The sequence below is a fragment of the Odocoileus virginianus genome, chromosome 33 (genome assembly GCF_023699985.2).
Source record: "Odocoileus virginianus isolate 20LAN1187 ecotype Illinois chromosome 33, Ovbor_1.2, whole genome shotgun sequence".
Classification (NCBI taxonomy): domain Eukaryota; kingdom Metazoa; phylum Chordata; class Mammalia; order Artiodactyla; family Cervidae; genus Odocoileus; species Odocoileus virginianus.
The window spans coordinates 21,656,272-21,672,374 of record NC_069706.1 but is presented as its reverse complement, the minus strand read 5'-3'; the positions used below and the strand labels follow the sequence as shown (position 1 = coordinate 21,672,374).

The window sequence follows — 16,103 nt, the reverse complement described above, 5'->3', positions numbered from 1 at the left end:
TTTGAAAGCCCCAAATCTCTTGTGGGGATCTCACCCTCTCTCATTCTAGTAAGAGCTTAACCCCAGCCCAGGGGTGTGTGGGACCCAGCAACCAGCATTCAGCTCATCCATTTCTCTGGCCACAGGGACTGGGTTGGTTCCTGGGTGACCATGTGTCTTGGGCTGACTCCATCAATGGGCATGAGCAGCTTCACTGGAAATGCTGGGACTAAAATGCTTATGATTTTGCTTAATGAGACTAAGAGAGATGTATCCTAGAAGCTGCTGACCCCATTAGGGGCTGGAGAATAGGAATAGAGGTGAGAAGGGACTTCCCTGGGGTCCAGTGCTTAAAAGTCCACCTTCCAATGCAGGAGACACAGGTCAGGTAACTAAGACCCTGCACGCAACAGAGAAATTAAGCCCTCACACCGCAACTACCGAACCTGTGCACTCTGGAGCCCACGAGCGACAACCAGAGTCTGTGCCATTACACAGACCCAGTGCAGCCAAAATAAACAATACTTTTTTTTTTTTTTAAAGAAGTAAGAGGTGACCAACAGATTCAGATGGTCTTTTTGGTGTTCTGAAATCAAATTCCTCCAAAGACCGAACCCTGGACTTTTCAGCTTTTTGAAAATCAGCCCTGGCTTTCTGTCACTAGCAGTGAAGGGTCTCAATGGATACAGGGTCAAACCCCGAAGTACCATTTCCTTGGAGGGCGGCTCTGTGAACCAGCTCACGGCACACACAGTGATCAGGGTGACCGAGGACAGGATCATAGAGAAGTAAAGGTAGTGGACATCCTTTACCACGGCCGGGCGCTCATCCAGCTGGTCACAGCGAGGCTGCACGTAGATGAAGTCCAGGATCAGCCGAACCAAGCCCAGGAGGAGGCCTAAGACGAGACCGAAGAAGGCGCCCTGCAAAGCAGAGCAAAGCCAAGCTGTCTTAGACACGTGCCTCCGGAAACCTCAGCAAGCTCTCTCCAGACCTGGTCTTTATAATGACGGTCACTGCAAGGGTCAGTGATTCAAAAAGGGTGGGAGCTACTTATCTGCTTATCTTTTACATACAACTGATCCACTACATATAATTCCCTGTTAATTCAGCTTCCCTTTTGAAAGACAAAATGCATCAAAGTAGAAGCTTCATTGCTTGTTTTCAAAAGCCAGGTCACACCCTCCCTGGATCCTTCTCCCCAGATCTCATCACCACCCCACAATGACACCTGACATCCGTGTGTCCCCTCTCCAAGTCCCTCCTCTCCCATCCAATGGACTGAAGGGCTGATCCAGAGCTACCTTTTCATTGGCCCGCTTCCAGAAACATCCCATGATGAAGACCACAGCCACAGGTGGCTGTAGGTAAGAGCTGATGGACTGGATGTAGATGAAGAGCTGGCCGCCCTGGCTGGCCTGGACCACAGGGATCCAGAGGATGGAGACCAACACCAGAAGCAACACAAACACCCTGGTTCCGGATGGAGAGAGATACAACCCCCACGTTAGTTTTGTCCTCTCTGGATACTTCTCTTTTTTTTTATAGCTTTCTGGAGTAGAATTTATATACCATAAGATTCACCCATTATGAGTGTGCAATCAAGAAATTTTGGTAAATTTATGGTCATGTAACAAACATCACAATCAAGTTTTTGAATATATATCACTCCAAAAAAATCCCCTCGACACCAATTTACAGTTTATTCTTGTTTCCAACCTACAGAAGCACTTCTATCTGCTTCTATCTCTATGAAAGAAAGTTTTAGCCCCTCAGTCATATCTGACTCTTTGTGATCCTATGGACTATATCCACCAGGCTCCTCTGTCCATGGGATTTCCCAGGCAAGAGTGTTGAAATGGGTTGCCATGCCCTCCTCCAGGGGATCTTCCTGACCCAGGAATCAAACCCAAGTCTCCTGCTTTGCAGGCAGATTCTTTTCCATCTGAGTCACCAGGGGAGCCCCATAGGGGCTTCTGTGTCTATAGATCTGCTTTTCTGGACATGTAACATAAATGGTATACAATATATACAGTACATGGTCTTTTGCAGTTGGCTTCTTTCATTTAGCATGTTTGGAAGTTCATCAGATATCATGTATCAGTATTTCATTCCTTTTTATTGTCTAAACATTCCATTGAGTGGATATGTCGTTGTATAACTATTGTTGAAAACATTCCATTGAGTGGATACGCCATTGTGTAACATTATTTATCCTTCACCCATAAGTGGACATTTAGATTGCTTCTACTTTCTGGCTCTTGTAAAAACTGCTGCTATGAACACTTGTATACAAGTCTTTGTGCAGACATATGGTTTTATTTCTAGGAATGCAGTTGCTGGGTCATATGGTAAATTTATATTTAACTTTTTAAGAAAATGCCAAACTGTTTTTGAACAGTTGAACGATTTTATATTAACACCTGCAATGCACAAGAATTCCAACTTTTCTGCCTCCCTATCTGCTTTTCAATTATAGCCATACTAGTGGGTGTACAGTGGTATCTTGATGTCATTTAGATTACAATCTCATTTTGAAGATTGTTCTATATTACAAGTCTTTTGTCAAATATTTGGCTTGCAAATAGTTTCTCCCAATCTGTGACTCATCTTCTCATTTGCTTTCTTTCCTTTCTTTTTTTTCCCTTTTTTATTTTCTTGGCCACGCTGCACGGCATGTGGAATCTTAGTTCCCTGATCAGAGATTGAACCTGAGTCCCTTGCATTGGAAGCTCAGAGTCTTAACCACTGGACCACCAGAAATCCCCTTTTCATTTTCTTTTGAAGTGAAAAAGTTTGGGGTTTTGATGAGATCTAATTTAGCTCTCTTTTTTTTTAACGGAATATGCTTTTGATGATGTCATAGTTAATGGCTCACTCATGTTCGACTCTTTGAAACCCCATGGACTGTAGCCTACCAGGCTCCTCCGTCCATGGGATCTTCCAGGCAAGAGTAACTGGAGTGGGTTGCCATTGCCTTCTCCAGGGGATCTTCCCAACCCAGGGATCGAACCCAGGTCTCCCGCATTGCAGGCAGACGCTTTACCGTCTGAGCCACCAGAGTGAGACCGTACCTGCCCACAATCATGAGCTCCTTCTCAGATGCCCGAGGCCGGAGATGGTTCCAGAGGTCCATGGTGAAGATGGTGCTGGCACTGTTAAAGATGGAGGTGAGGGAAGACGTGAGCGCTGCCACCATCACAGCCATCATGAGCCCGCGGAGCCCTGGGGGCAGAAGGGAGCTCTATGGGCCTTGGGCTTTTTCTGCCTTCACTGTTGACCCCATTGCCCAGGTCTGCAGCCAATCCGTCCTGAGAGGCCCAACACTGAGAAGGCAGAACGCAGGGCTGGGAGCCGAGAGCAGGGACACAGAGGTGGGTGAGGCACAGACCCTGCGTAGCCAGGGCCTAAACTTCAACTGGGGGCCCCTCGTATCTTGTCCCCCACCTCGGATCGGAGCCCAGCCAGGGTCCTCCTTTCTCGGGGGGACGCAGCTGAAGGGTGAGGGATCATTACCTGTAGGCAGGAGTTCCAGCACAAGTTTGGGATACGCGATGTCAGAGCAGCCGGCGGGGTTGCTGCAGACCTCCTGGCAGATTTCCGGGTCTGCACAGGCCACTTCGTCTGTGGAGGGAAGAAGCCCAGAGATGGCTAGATGGACGCTTAGAGCCCCAGGCCCGGCCAAAACACAGCTTGGCGCCGGTCAGCACCAGGAGACAGGGCTACTGCGTGTAAGTGTAGAGCTCAATGAAATAAAAAGGACCCTGGACTTGATTAAGGGCTTCCCAGTGGTAAAGAATCTGCCTGCCAATGCAAGAAACATGGGATCAACCCCTAGGTCAGGAAGATCCCCTGGAGGAGGAAAAGGCAACCCACTCCAGTATTTTTCACTGGGAAACCCCATGGACAGAGGAGCCTGGTGGGCTACAGTCCATGGGGTCGCAATAAGTCGGACATGATTTAGCGACTAAACAACAGCCTTAATAAACCATGGCCTTCTCACTTAACCATCCTGGACCTCAGCTGCTGTATCTGTGAGATTGGGGCCATAACGGGACTTTACTTCATAAGGTTATAATGAGGACTGAGATGGCATACATTAACACCCTTATCACAGAGTCTGAGACTTGGGAAGTGCTGAGTTCATTTCAACTACTTTTACTGTAACCTCAGTAAAGCTGACAGCTCACGGTTAGTCTCTGCACAGTGTTCTACATCAGGTTCCTTAACTCCCTAAAAAGGACAAAGCAATTCACCTCTTTACCTAAGTTTACTGAAAGTGCAAAGGAGAATGCCATCATTCGACACACGGCAAATATTTTAAAAATTCCTCTTTTCCCCATGTCCTTCCCGATAGCACATGTTCCTCATTTTAGACTCATAAAAACTCTACCCACTCTGAAGCTTTCTCTCCCCCTCTTTCTCCGTTTCTGTATCAATTCTTTTCTCTTCCAAGCAGCATTCTGATTTTCTAATGTAAATCCATCCAGAATTCCTGGCACCTCTAGCTCTTCATCTTTACCATCCAAAGCATACAAGCATAGACCTCTTGCTTACAAGATAGAAAGAGATTAAAAAAAAATTATACTAATGTTATTATCTAGGGTGAAACAGATAACCTGCCCAGGTTGGGTACATGAGACAAGTGCTCGGGCCTGGTGCACTGGGAAGACCCAGAGGGATCGGGTGGAGAGGGAGGTGGGAGGGGGGACTGGGATGGGGAATACATGTAAATCCATGGCTAATTCATTTCAATGTATAACAAAAACTACTGTAATGATGTAAAGTAATTAGCCTCCAACTAATAAAAATTAAAAAAAAAAATTATACTAATGTGTGGTACTGATAGGGACAGAGTAAAGGGACAAAGTAGATGATTATATAGTTAATCCCACTAGGGGATTGTAAGTAAAAAAATATATAGGAGAGCCTTGTAAGTTAATGATTGCTTAAGGGAGCAGGTTTGCTCAACCATAATACCAAGCAGGCTGGCTTAGCAATAAATCCAGGCAACAGAAGCATGGGACCTGCCCCCAAACAGTAAAACAATGGTGACACGAGACCCACAACCTGCCCAGTGAGCTCAGGAAGTTACTGATTCCTAAGACATGCTCTCTGCACACATGTAAAACAATAATCTGTGGACCCAGCTTGACCCCGTAGGGACGAGAAAATTCCCCTGTGCATCCTGGAGAAGGAGCTGATGTTGGAAGCAAGAAAGACAGGCAAGAAAGTCTACTGAAGAAAAACAAAGACGTTCCTCTCCTCCACCTCCTACTTTTCCTTTGGTTATGAGACTGTAGCCCAGTAAGTTCTCAGGGCATGGCACCCCCTCGCCCACCTGCTTGTAAGTCTCACAGCCATTCTAGGAAATCACTTCTTATCCATCACTTTGCCTCCCACAGAGTTCTTTCTGTGCTGAGACATAAAGGACTGTGGTACCGGGAGCTCTCTGGAGCCCCCCTGAAATGCCACTAAACAATTTCAGTGCAGAGTAGCTGCTCAATACACTTCTGTTGGGAAGAGGCTAGCTATCTCATTCTTCAGAGAGGGGATGGGACCTGGTTATCATCGCCCAGCAAGGTCATGATGGAGACAGGTCTCCCAACTCCCAATCCAAAGTTTCAGAGAAGGCCCAGAGTGTAGGTAGTTTCAGTAGTCTGGCACGTGTTTGAATGAGAGCTTTCTTATTACTTTCTGTCTTCTTCAGCTCCTCATATCTGAGCTGAGCCATGCTCTTCACCACCATCTCCATGCCAACACATCACACTCACCCCTGCTGGACCACTTATAAATCCTCATATCTCTTTTGCCAGCTGGATCTATTAACAGGGGTAACTCCCATAAACAACTCCCAGGCCCTCCCTCTGTCTTTCTTCCTCATTCTGATGGGTGACACTGTCTTCCAGCCCACCTCTGATGGCAAGTGACAACTACCCCAAGACTCAGTTTAGGGGTGGGCTTGGAGCCCATCACTGCCCACGCCCATCTCCTCCCAGGTTTTGATGCAATACCAATGTCATGGTGATCATGTAGTTGAGGCCTCAAATTCACAAGTGGCCTCGAACACAGATGCTTGACAGGGTTACAGGAGGCAGATGGCTAGGTATGAGCAGGGAAACGGGGGCAGGGGCCAGATGGCAGGAAATCTTGTAAACATCTTGTAAATGGCTTGGAAAGAGTGAGGCAGATGAAGGAAAGCAGGAAACTCCGTACTGACAGGAAACTACATATTTTAGGTGATAAGGGTTCAGGTAACAAAGAAAGGTGGGGAAAGGCAGGAATCTCCTGCCTCCAAAGATAACCTTTTGCTTAGTATGTTCTTATTACAATAAAATTGGCCTTACAGATAAGAAGTACCCACCATGCACTGATGCCATGACACTTCTGGTCTAAGCTAAATAGGGACAAAAATCCCTCCTCCCCTTGGGAAAATGGAACTGGGGTTAAAATCAGGGAATACAAATGCCAAACTCCTCCCTCCTCAGGGAATATTCTGCCCCTTCAATGAAGGGGTATGAAGCCCTTCAATGGATGATAAAGAAACCCAGGGTGGCGGCTCCTCACCTGTCTGCCCACTGTCCCCCTTGCTTAAATAAACTCTCACTTTATCTTCTCAACCTCTCTGCTTTGTCTCTGAAATCTTTCAGGATGAAGAAAGAACCTTAAATTCACCAGCAGTAATGTTATCTCCAGATGAGGTTGTATGCCTGGTCTTTATATTTGTATCTGTGTTAAAACTATTAGTTTAATAAATGTGGACACTTAAAGTATATCACAACTTTAAAACCCAATACCGTTGGTTCTTTTCTTTAATTAAAATTTTTATTGAAGTATAGTTGTATAATACAGAAGCTTACAATGTTTCAGGTGTATAGCAAAGTGATTCAGTTATATTTGTGTGTGTGTGTGTATATATATATATATATATTCTTCTTGAGATTCTTTCCTTTATTGATTATTAGAAAATATTGACTATAGTTCGCTGTAGGCCCTTGGTGTTTATCTATAGTAGTGTGTATCTATTAATCCCAAATCCCTAATATTAATCCCAAATCCCTGCCCCCTAATATTTTTGATTCTTCTTTTTGCCACACTGCACAGCTTGCAAAGTTTTAGTTCCCCAACCAGGGACAGAACCTGGGTCCCCTGCAATGGAAGCACAGAGTTCTAATCACTGGATTGCCAGGGAAATTCCAATTCTTCATTTTCTTTTTTAAGGTAGTATAAGACCTAAGAAATGAAAATCACTCCAGACCTCTTCATCCATTAGGAAGCCCAAGGACTAACTAGTCTTTGTAAAATTTCTCCACTCACAGCTATGTCTTCTCAAAGCTGGGACCCTTCCCTCCACTTACATCCATGAGTAAGAAAGGGTGCTGTGGCCACAATTAATAATACTAATAACAGGGGACCTCCCTGGTGGTCCATTGGCTAAGACTCCACGCTCCCAAAACAGGGGGCCCAGGTTCAAGAGCTGGCATGTTGCAACAAAGATCAAAGATGCCATATTAAGACCCAGCACAGCGAAATAAATAAATAAATAAATAAATAAATATATATATATATTTAAAGTAATAATAACAATTGCTATGATATATATATATATATATATATATATATTTAAAATAATAATAACAATTGCTATGAAATAAAAGTTGATGCCTCTAAAACTCTGATTCAGTTTAGACAAAATTCAGATCACAGACAAAAAATGATATTTGACAGAAAGTACTGAGAAGGAACAATCTTTTTGAGAAAAATGCTTTTGAGAGGTCAAAGTTCTTGGCTTGTTTATGATTTGTCTGAGGAGGCTTTGGAGAAGATTAGAAAATAGTTACATTCCTGTGGCTAGAAGGCGGTAGGGAGCCTCCCAGGGTGGGGGCAAAGATCTTGTTTACATTCACATGTTATGGGTTCAAACTCTCACTGACCAAAAACTCCTCTCTTCAAGGGACACCAAGAAGGAGCAAGACTCCCCCTGAAATAATTCATTTAACAACCAAGTTTTTGTTTAACCCTCTAGGTATGCAAACTTCAACCATGAAACATGTGACACAAAGTTTATAATGCATGTTTAGGGCAGAAAAGTATGTTTGCTCATTCAAGCTGAAGAATATGTTCGTCACAAGGAAACTAGTTGGCTCAGCTAAGTTATAAATGAAATCAACAGCCTTGAGATCGTTAACCCACCATTCACTAATGTCTGCTCACATGTCTTGGGTGAATTAATCAACCATTTCATACATTGAGTGGATTCCCTTGTCAGATCCTATGATGCTTGAAATAAAGGATGGCTCTAGCAGAGTCCAATCCAAATGCAGAACCAAACCTCCTTCTTCCAAAATGCCAGCATTCCTAGAAGTTGTACTGTAACGCAGATGCTGCAAATTAACACTCTACACATACCTTCTCATGAGTTTTCAAAACTGTGGCAAAGACATTTCTATTATACCGATTTTTAAAATATTTATTTATTATTTGGCTGCCTCAGTTCTTAACTGTGGCACGCAGCATCTTCATTGTGCTGTGAGATTGTGGTGCATGGACTCTAATTGTGGTAGGGGAGCTCAGTTGCTCCATGGCATGTGGGATCTTAGTTCCTCAACCAGGGATCAAACCTGCATTGCAAGGCAGATTCTTAACCACTGCATCACGAGGGAAGTCCCTATTATACCTATTTTAAAGACAAGCAAATTGAGACCCACAGAGGCTAATTACATCCCCAAATCATAAAGCTAGGATCATGGCTAGGACTCAAAACCTTAGTTTATTCCAAAGCTTAGGTGGAGATGATTGGCTTTGTAAACAGGTACATTTCTAGACTCTTGTGTTTCATTGTTTTGAGGGTCATTTTGCTTCTTTCTTGGTTTCTACCAGAGTTCCTTTATGGTGGGTATTATTTTTCAGCTGGACTAAGTGGAAGACGATGTCGTCCAGGCTCATGAGAGCCCAGGATCAGAGCATCCTTTGAGGCAGTGCTGGACCCATCTGAAGATTCAGTAGGGAGCAGGTGGAGCTGAGATGGAGAGAAGAGTGGAAATGGGTAGGAACGGTGGCTTGGCCTGGCCCCTGGCCCTTTAGACCAGGGATTCTCCACCTTCTGCTGGGCCCCATCCCGAGACCTGGATTCAATAGGTCTTGGATGGGGTCTGAAAAGTTTGCCTTTCTAGCAAGTTCCAAAGCAACTCTGATGCTGCTAGACCGGGGACCACACTTTGAGAAGTTCTGATCAAGACTTTCAAATCCACCACGCCCACCTCACCATCTCCACCCTGCCTCACTCTCTCAAATTCATTTCTCACTTATTGCTGGTACCATAGGCTAGAGTGTTTTGATATTTCTTTTCTTTTATTTTTTCATGAGTACCAGACTCATCTGAGATGTTACAACTCCCTAGAGTCACAGAATGTGGCATTATGTTTCATTTAATAATCATCACTGATTGGCTGACTGCTAAGAGTGAGGATCAGGGTCTTGTTATTGATCTTCCAGATATAGATCCAAAGCTTAAGATGTGATTTCCTGAGAGACAGTAGCATGATTAAGAGTCAGGTTTTGGAAGCAGATGCACCTGTCTGCAGGTACAGGTATATAGATCACCAGTTCCTGACATCACAATGACTCCCAATAACATTTTCCACTCCTAGGCCTGTTTAATCCCCATGCTGAAAACCTCATTCCTCTACCAAGTTTTTTTTTTATAGATAAGGCAAATACTCTAGAGGTTTGATACCCCAGTTTTGTTAAGAAAAGTACCCCACCAGGGGTTCCATGCTTCCCTTGTGGCGTATTAAAAAGCAGAGATATTACTTTGCCAACAGAGGTCCAACTAGTCAGAGCTATGGTTTTTCCAGTGGTCACATATGGATGTGAGAGTTGGACCATAAAGAAAGCTGAGCGCCAAAGAATTGATGCTTTTGAACTGTGGTGTTGGAGAAGACTCTTGAGAGTCCCTTGGACTGCAAGGAGATCCAACCAGTCCATCCTAAAGGAAATCAGTTCTGAATACTCATTGGAAGGATTGATGCTGAAGCTGAAATTCCAATACTTTGGCCACCTGATGGGAAGAACCAACTCATTGGAAAAGACCCTGATGCTGGGAAAGATTGAAGACAGGAGGAGAAGATTGAAGGCATGACAGAGGATGAGATGGCTGGATGGCATCACCAACTCAATGGACATGAGTTTGAGCAAGCTCCAGAGATGGTGATGGACAGGGAAGCCTGGCGTGCTGCAGCCCATGGGGTCGCAAAGAGTCGGACACAACTGAGCGACTGAACTGAACTGAACTGAACTGAAGGGTTCCATTGGGCTGAAGTTGCCAAACCACTGAAGTGTGAGGGGAGCCCTCACGTGAGATTTCAGGGAGCTGACATCTGGGACAAAATTTAGCCTACTTTGTGGTTTTAAAATATATAAATATATAGTTGATGGACTTCCCTAGTGCTCCGGTGGCTATGACCACACTCCCAATGTAGGGGGCCTGGGTTCGATCCCTGGTAAGGGATCTAGATCCCACATGCCACAACTAAGTGTTCACATGCCTCAACAAAGACCAAAGCTCTCAAGTACTGTAACTAAGGCCTGGTGCAGTCAAATAAATAACTAAAATATATAGTTGAGGCAAAGCCCCGGATAGGTCTCCACTCTGTTTGACCTGGGACATCTATAGGATGTGCCCATTGAACCAACATTGGGGAACGGCACAGAGTCAGTAGATGCCAGAATGGAGATGCCTCAGTCGCATCACAAGGAAGGGACATCAGCCTCACTCACACGGGGCAGTCGGTAATATGTTTAGAACACTTCACAGGGTCTGCGACTCACAGACAATCTCTCCTCCCAACTGTCTTCTTACCAGGAAAGAGGACACGGCTGACCATCCCCGGGAACACCATGATGAAAAGGGGCAGCACCTTCAGGTAAGCGGCCATCAGAGAGCCTCCTTTGGCATGGGACAGATTCTTGGCAGCCAGAGTCCGCTGAACAATCACCTGGAAAACAGTGGGATGGTTGGAAGTTGAGATGACTTTCTCTTAAAGCAAACTAGATGTGCGTGGCTTCTTGGTAGGCATAGTAGACTCAGGAGTCCAGTGGATCTGGCCTCTCCAAAGAAGCATCTCTTTTATTCTCAATCCCTGTGATCCAATGGTCCAGCCGCAGGAGCAACACCAAGGCGGAGAAAGCAAGAACTGGAAGGAGAATAGAAGAGAAAGAGAGGTTCTGAGATATTGCTACCAACAGGATTGGTGTATCTGGGCTTATAGTTACTGCATATTGGTACACCTAGGTCTTAGCCTGACCCCCCTTCTCTCTGATGGGAGGCATAAGGTAGGTCTTATCAAGATTTCTCCCTTCAGAAGAGATAGGTGGTTGCCAGAGACAAAGGGTGGGGGTGGGCAAAAATGGATGAAGAGGATCAAAAATCACAAATTTTATTTATAAAATAAGTCTTAGGGATGTAATATACTGCATGGTGACTATAGTTAATACTGGGTCACCTATCTTTAAGTGGCTAAGAGATGACCTTAAAAGTTCTCATCACACCAAAAAAAGGTCTCATCACAAGAGAAATATTGTAACTATGTATGGTGATGAAAAACAACTACATTTATTTTGGTGATGATTTTGCAATATACCCAAATTTTGAATAGCAAAAAAAGATTTATCCACTCAAAGGGAATGACATGCTGTCGAGTGTTTTTTGAGTAGAAAGAAGACCAGCCCCCACAAATCCTACTCCAGCCTTCAGACTGCATCTACATGAACTCAGAATTTTCTCTACTATTTCCTGCGGTTTGGGGTCTTGAAGCATCTGGAGAAGTTGCAGAGACCTTTGGTGAATTGGTATTTAATCGCTAAGTCGTGTCTGACTCTTTGTGATCCTATGGACTGTAGCCCACCAGGCTCCTCTGTCCATGAGATTTCCCAGACAAGAATACTGGAACGGATTGCCATTCCTTTCTTGAGGGGAGCTTCCCAACCCAGGGACCAAACCCATGTCTCCTGCATGGGCAGGCGGATGCTTTACCACTGGGCCATCTACCAGAGCTTTTGGTTGGTTCCGTGAACAGTGGACAAGAGGAGTGAAATGTCATTACCACCACGGTACTGTGGTGAGCAGGACAAAGTTGGGATCCTTCCCATTTTTAGAAAGTGTTCATCAGTGGCATAGGCTTGCCAGAGTGTCCTGTGTCTTCTTTTGAAACCCACCCCCTCTCCACATGGCTATCCTGTCTCCTTGGGCACAGATCCTGCCTGATCCCGGGGTAGGCACGTGACCCCAGCTTGGCCAACCAGAGCCCTTGCATGGGGTTTTTGGATCTGGGACTTTGGGAGTTGTCAGTCTCTTTCCACTGGACCTCGATGAGAAACAATGAAGTCCGCAGGTAAGAAATAAAGACCCTGGAGAAGGATACCAGAGTACGTTCCAGGAGTTTCTGAAGGCTAGGACACCTTCCTGCAGTTCATATTCCATGAGGGAATAAATTCCCCACCCTTTTCCTAAACTGGTTTAAATTTGATGCGTTTTTTTTTTTTTTCCCCCCTGGGACTGCAACCAAGTGTTTCCTCACCTGCATGGATGATGATTATTTGTTTGGATGCTGTCAGTGAACGAGTCTAAAACATGGGATCAGCTTATTTGAGGAAGGGTGGGGGAACAGTGAGGCTCCCTCTATCCAGAGCTGGGGACTTAGCTGTCCTTGTCTAGAAGCTGATTTAACTATTACCTATCATTTCTCATAACTCCAAACATACACCCATTGGGCTTTCTAGAATACTTAAGAATGTGGTAGTTTCATGTAACAATATAGCATGTATAGAATACTTTTTAAAAAATGGTTTCATTAAGATGCCGAAGGGGCATCCCCAGTAGCTCAGCGATCAGAATCCGTCTGCAATGCAGGAGGCACAGGAGATTCAGGTTGAATCCCTGAGTTGGGAAGATCCCCTGGTGAAGGAAATGGCAACCCACTCCAGTATTCTTACCTGGAGAATTCCATGGACAGAGGAGCCTGGTGGCTATGGTCCCCGGGGTCACAAAGAGTCGGACACGATGGAGCAACTGAACACAGTAGCTCAAAGGTGCCGGGAGAGGCATTCAACCTTCAATCCTTGTCAGTCCGTCTGGAAGCAGATAGGAGAGTTTATAGCTTTGGAAAGCCTAGCCCTTGAGATGGCAGGTTCAAAGCTGTGACTGAAAGGAGTGTTGGCTTTTATTCCCATGAAGTGGAGACTCCAGAGGTGAATTTAAGAGGCAGCTGAGTTTTAAGAGAGTTGTGCTGCGCAAAACCCCACAAGCCCTGTGAAGAGTGTGTGGCTCTGCATGACAACCCCCAGACCCAAGTAATGGAGCAGAGCTCATAGAAATGTTATGAAAATGAATGAGTTAATACATAGGAAATGCTTCAATCAGTTACTGGTAAATGGTGCAGTTATCAATAAATGTTTAAGTGTCATTACTTTATTGACTGTGATCTGCCCTTCTGTCTCTGCACAGAAAGATCTAAAACACGCTCTCAATCAGTACACCATGCATGCCACTTGGACTTTCTTCTGCTCTAAAGTGAGCTACACAGGGAGCTGACAAAAAATGTGCATCTCCTAGGGCAGCACCAGCATGATGAACTAACACATAACACAGCCTTTGGGCTCCACAGAATCCAGTTCAGCAGCAACAAGACCGAACGCGGTGGGCTCCAAAGAAGGCTTGGTTTTCTGGGCTCTCTTGCCCTCCCTCGCATCTGGAAGATGATCGAGTCATCGTGGATTAAGTCCCCAGGCTCTTGAACAATACAAGGTGGGTTGAAGGTGCGCTTCAAGGGATGTACACTGAAATCCGAGCCAGCAAGGGTCTGAGGCATCTCAAGGAAATATTCATATCGATTAATAAATATAAGCTGGTGACCTATGTCAAGAGCAGTAGCATAAAACCATAGGAAAAATGTAAATGATTTTAATGGTTTATTAAATGCCCCTGCAACGGAAAGGACTATGAGCAAATTTCCAATGTTCTCTCTTTTGTGATTACTAGTAATCCCACTCATGAGAAAACAGAGGCTGAAGCTATTAAACAAAGTTATGCCACCTGAGCTTGAGTCCAAGCCTATAAAGGTTGAAAAAGCCCGGGCTCTTAGCCTCCATCTGAACTGTCTCCCAGGCACTCTCCAGCCCAATATTTGCTAAGGAAAAGATCAGGGGAGGAGGGCAGGAGGGGAGAGTGATTTTCTAAAGGGGCAATATTGTACCCATCTCTGCCTTGGGTTTTAGCTCTTCACTCAGAGGAATTCTCATCCATGGGGTAACCAAGGTTCACTCTCTGCAGTGCTTCCTGCATCAATTCAGTGGTCTGACTCCATGATCATTATTTTAGCTAAAGTCTCATCAGCTCTGAATATGAAATACAGCTTCCAAAATGGCACACAAATCGCTGATCTTTAATGTAATGGAAAAACCGATTTCAACAGATGACGTATTCACAGGCCTTGAAATCTGAGAAAGTACAAACAGGTGTGCAGTGAAATGGCTCCCGTCCTTCCTGGCACACCTACCCCAGGAAGTAATCGCCCTCGGTTTTAGGTGATCCATCTGGAGTTTCCTTCAGCACACTCATGTGTGTGTCCCTGCTCATTCAGTCGCTCAGTCGTGTCTAGCTCTCTGCAATCCTGGTGGCTCTGTAGCCCACCAGGCTCCTCTGTCCATGGAATTCTCCAGGCACGAATACTAGTGAGGGTTGCCATGTCCTCCTCCAGGGATCTTCCCAACCCAGGGATCGAACCAGCATCTCTTACGTCCCTGCATTAGCAGGTGGGTTCTTTACCACTAGCGCCACCTGGGAAGCTCTTCAGCAAACACAAGCAAATGCAAATTACGGAGTCTATCCCCACCTCACCTTTTAACACAATAGGCTTATTTTACCCATAGCAGTGTTTTTTGCCTTTCTAATTCCTTTTTTTTTTTTTTACAGCAGTTATATATTTGCTTTAAGGGATCGGCTTTGGTGGGTCCCTCTGCCCCGAACTCTCTTCACTGACAATCACCAGAACTTGCTGTCCTCCTTTGCCCAAAGGTCACTTCTCAACCATGATTCCCCTGACCACCCTATTTTGAACATCACTCTCACATTCTCAACCTCCTTTTTTATTTTTTAATGACAGTTATCACCTTGTAATGTTCCATTTACTTATTTACTGCCTGTCTACTTCCATCAGAAGAAAGTGAGCTCTATAAGGACCGAGTGTCCTTGTTTACTTGTGATTTCTAAGCAGCTGGTACAGAGAAGACACCCAGGATTTGCGGAGCAGGTAATACCAGTGTCAGTTAAAACCTCCATTGAAAATATATCACCACTTTTGCTTACTGGATCTTTCCAGACATTCAGCAGGATGTATCAAGTTTTCCCTTTGCAAAAAGCAGCAGCTTCAGATTTGCCATATGAGCAAGAGTAAGAAGATAAGGTGTAGACTAGTAGAGAGATAAGAGAACAGATGGTGAAGGACAAAAACCCAGCTTCCAGACACCCCAGGGAAGGAAGCATTCTGGGGGCGGCTGGCTCAGCCTGCTGCCCTGTACCTGATCCGTGCACCAATACCAGAGCGACGGGATGGACATTCCAAATAGGATCCCGGGCCACGGGAGATCAGACGTCACTGGGTCTCGGAAAATATGGAAGGCATCTTCCCGGGGCAGCCCACAGCTGCTGTTCCCACTCCGGTTACTAGCCATGGCCAAGAAATATTTCTCCTCCAGGCCTTCCAGCCCACCAACTGCAGCGAAACCTAGAATTCAGAGGAAGCCCAAATTTGCCAGGAACTCAGCTTGATCCACAGAAGCTCATGAGGGGATGGTTGGAGATTGGTGAAATCCTACTTAGAACCACATGAAAGTTGATTGACTTAGAGGTTCTTAGCCTCCTATTTAAAAAAAAAAGAATTCTTTAATGCCTTTGGTAGTGACTATGGGTTGCTTCTTAGAATAATATTTCTAAATTTATAATGCAAAATGGTCATTTAGTCACTAAGTCATGTCTGACTCTCGCAACCCCCTGGGCTATATAGTCCACCAGGCTCCTCTGTCCATGGGATTTCCCAGACGAGAATGTTGGAGTGGGTTGCCATTTC

The 16,103-nt window shown here is 45.0% G+C and overlaps 1 protein-coding gene across 3 annotated transcripts in view; it reads right to left on the bottom strand.

Annotated features, from left to right (window-relative positions):
- The window catches only part of SLC5A11 (solute carrier family 5 member 11), a 56,480-nt gene that overhangs the window by 2,299 nt on the left and 38,078 nt on the right, over positions 1-16,103 (bottom strand). For all 3 annotated transcript variants that reach the window (XM_070461066.1, XM_070461065.1, XM_070461064.1), the window contains 6 exons: positions 15,556-15,761; positions 10,841-10,976; positions 3,496-3,603; positions 3,054-3,204; positions 1,284-1,452; positions 687-902 (listed from right to left, as the gene is read on the bottom strand). In XM_070461066.1, coding sequence (XP_070317167.1) covers positions 687-902; positions 1,284-1,452; positions 3,054-3,204; positions 3,496-3,603; positions 10,841-10,976; positions 15,556-15,761 — 986 coding nt within the window. The remainder of the gene's footprint in view (positions 1-686; positions 903-1,283; positions 1,453-3,053; positions 3,205-3,495; positions 3,604-10,840; positions 10,977-15,555; positions 15,762-16,103) is intronic.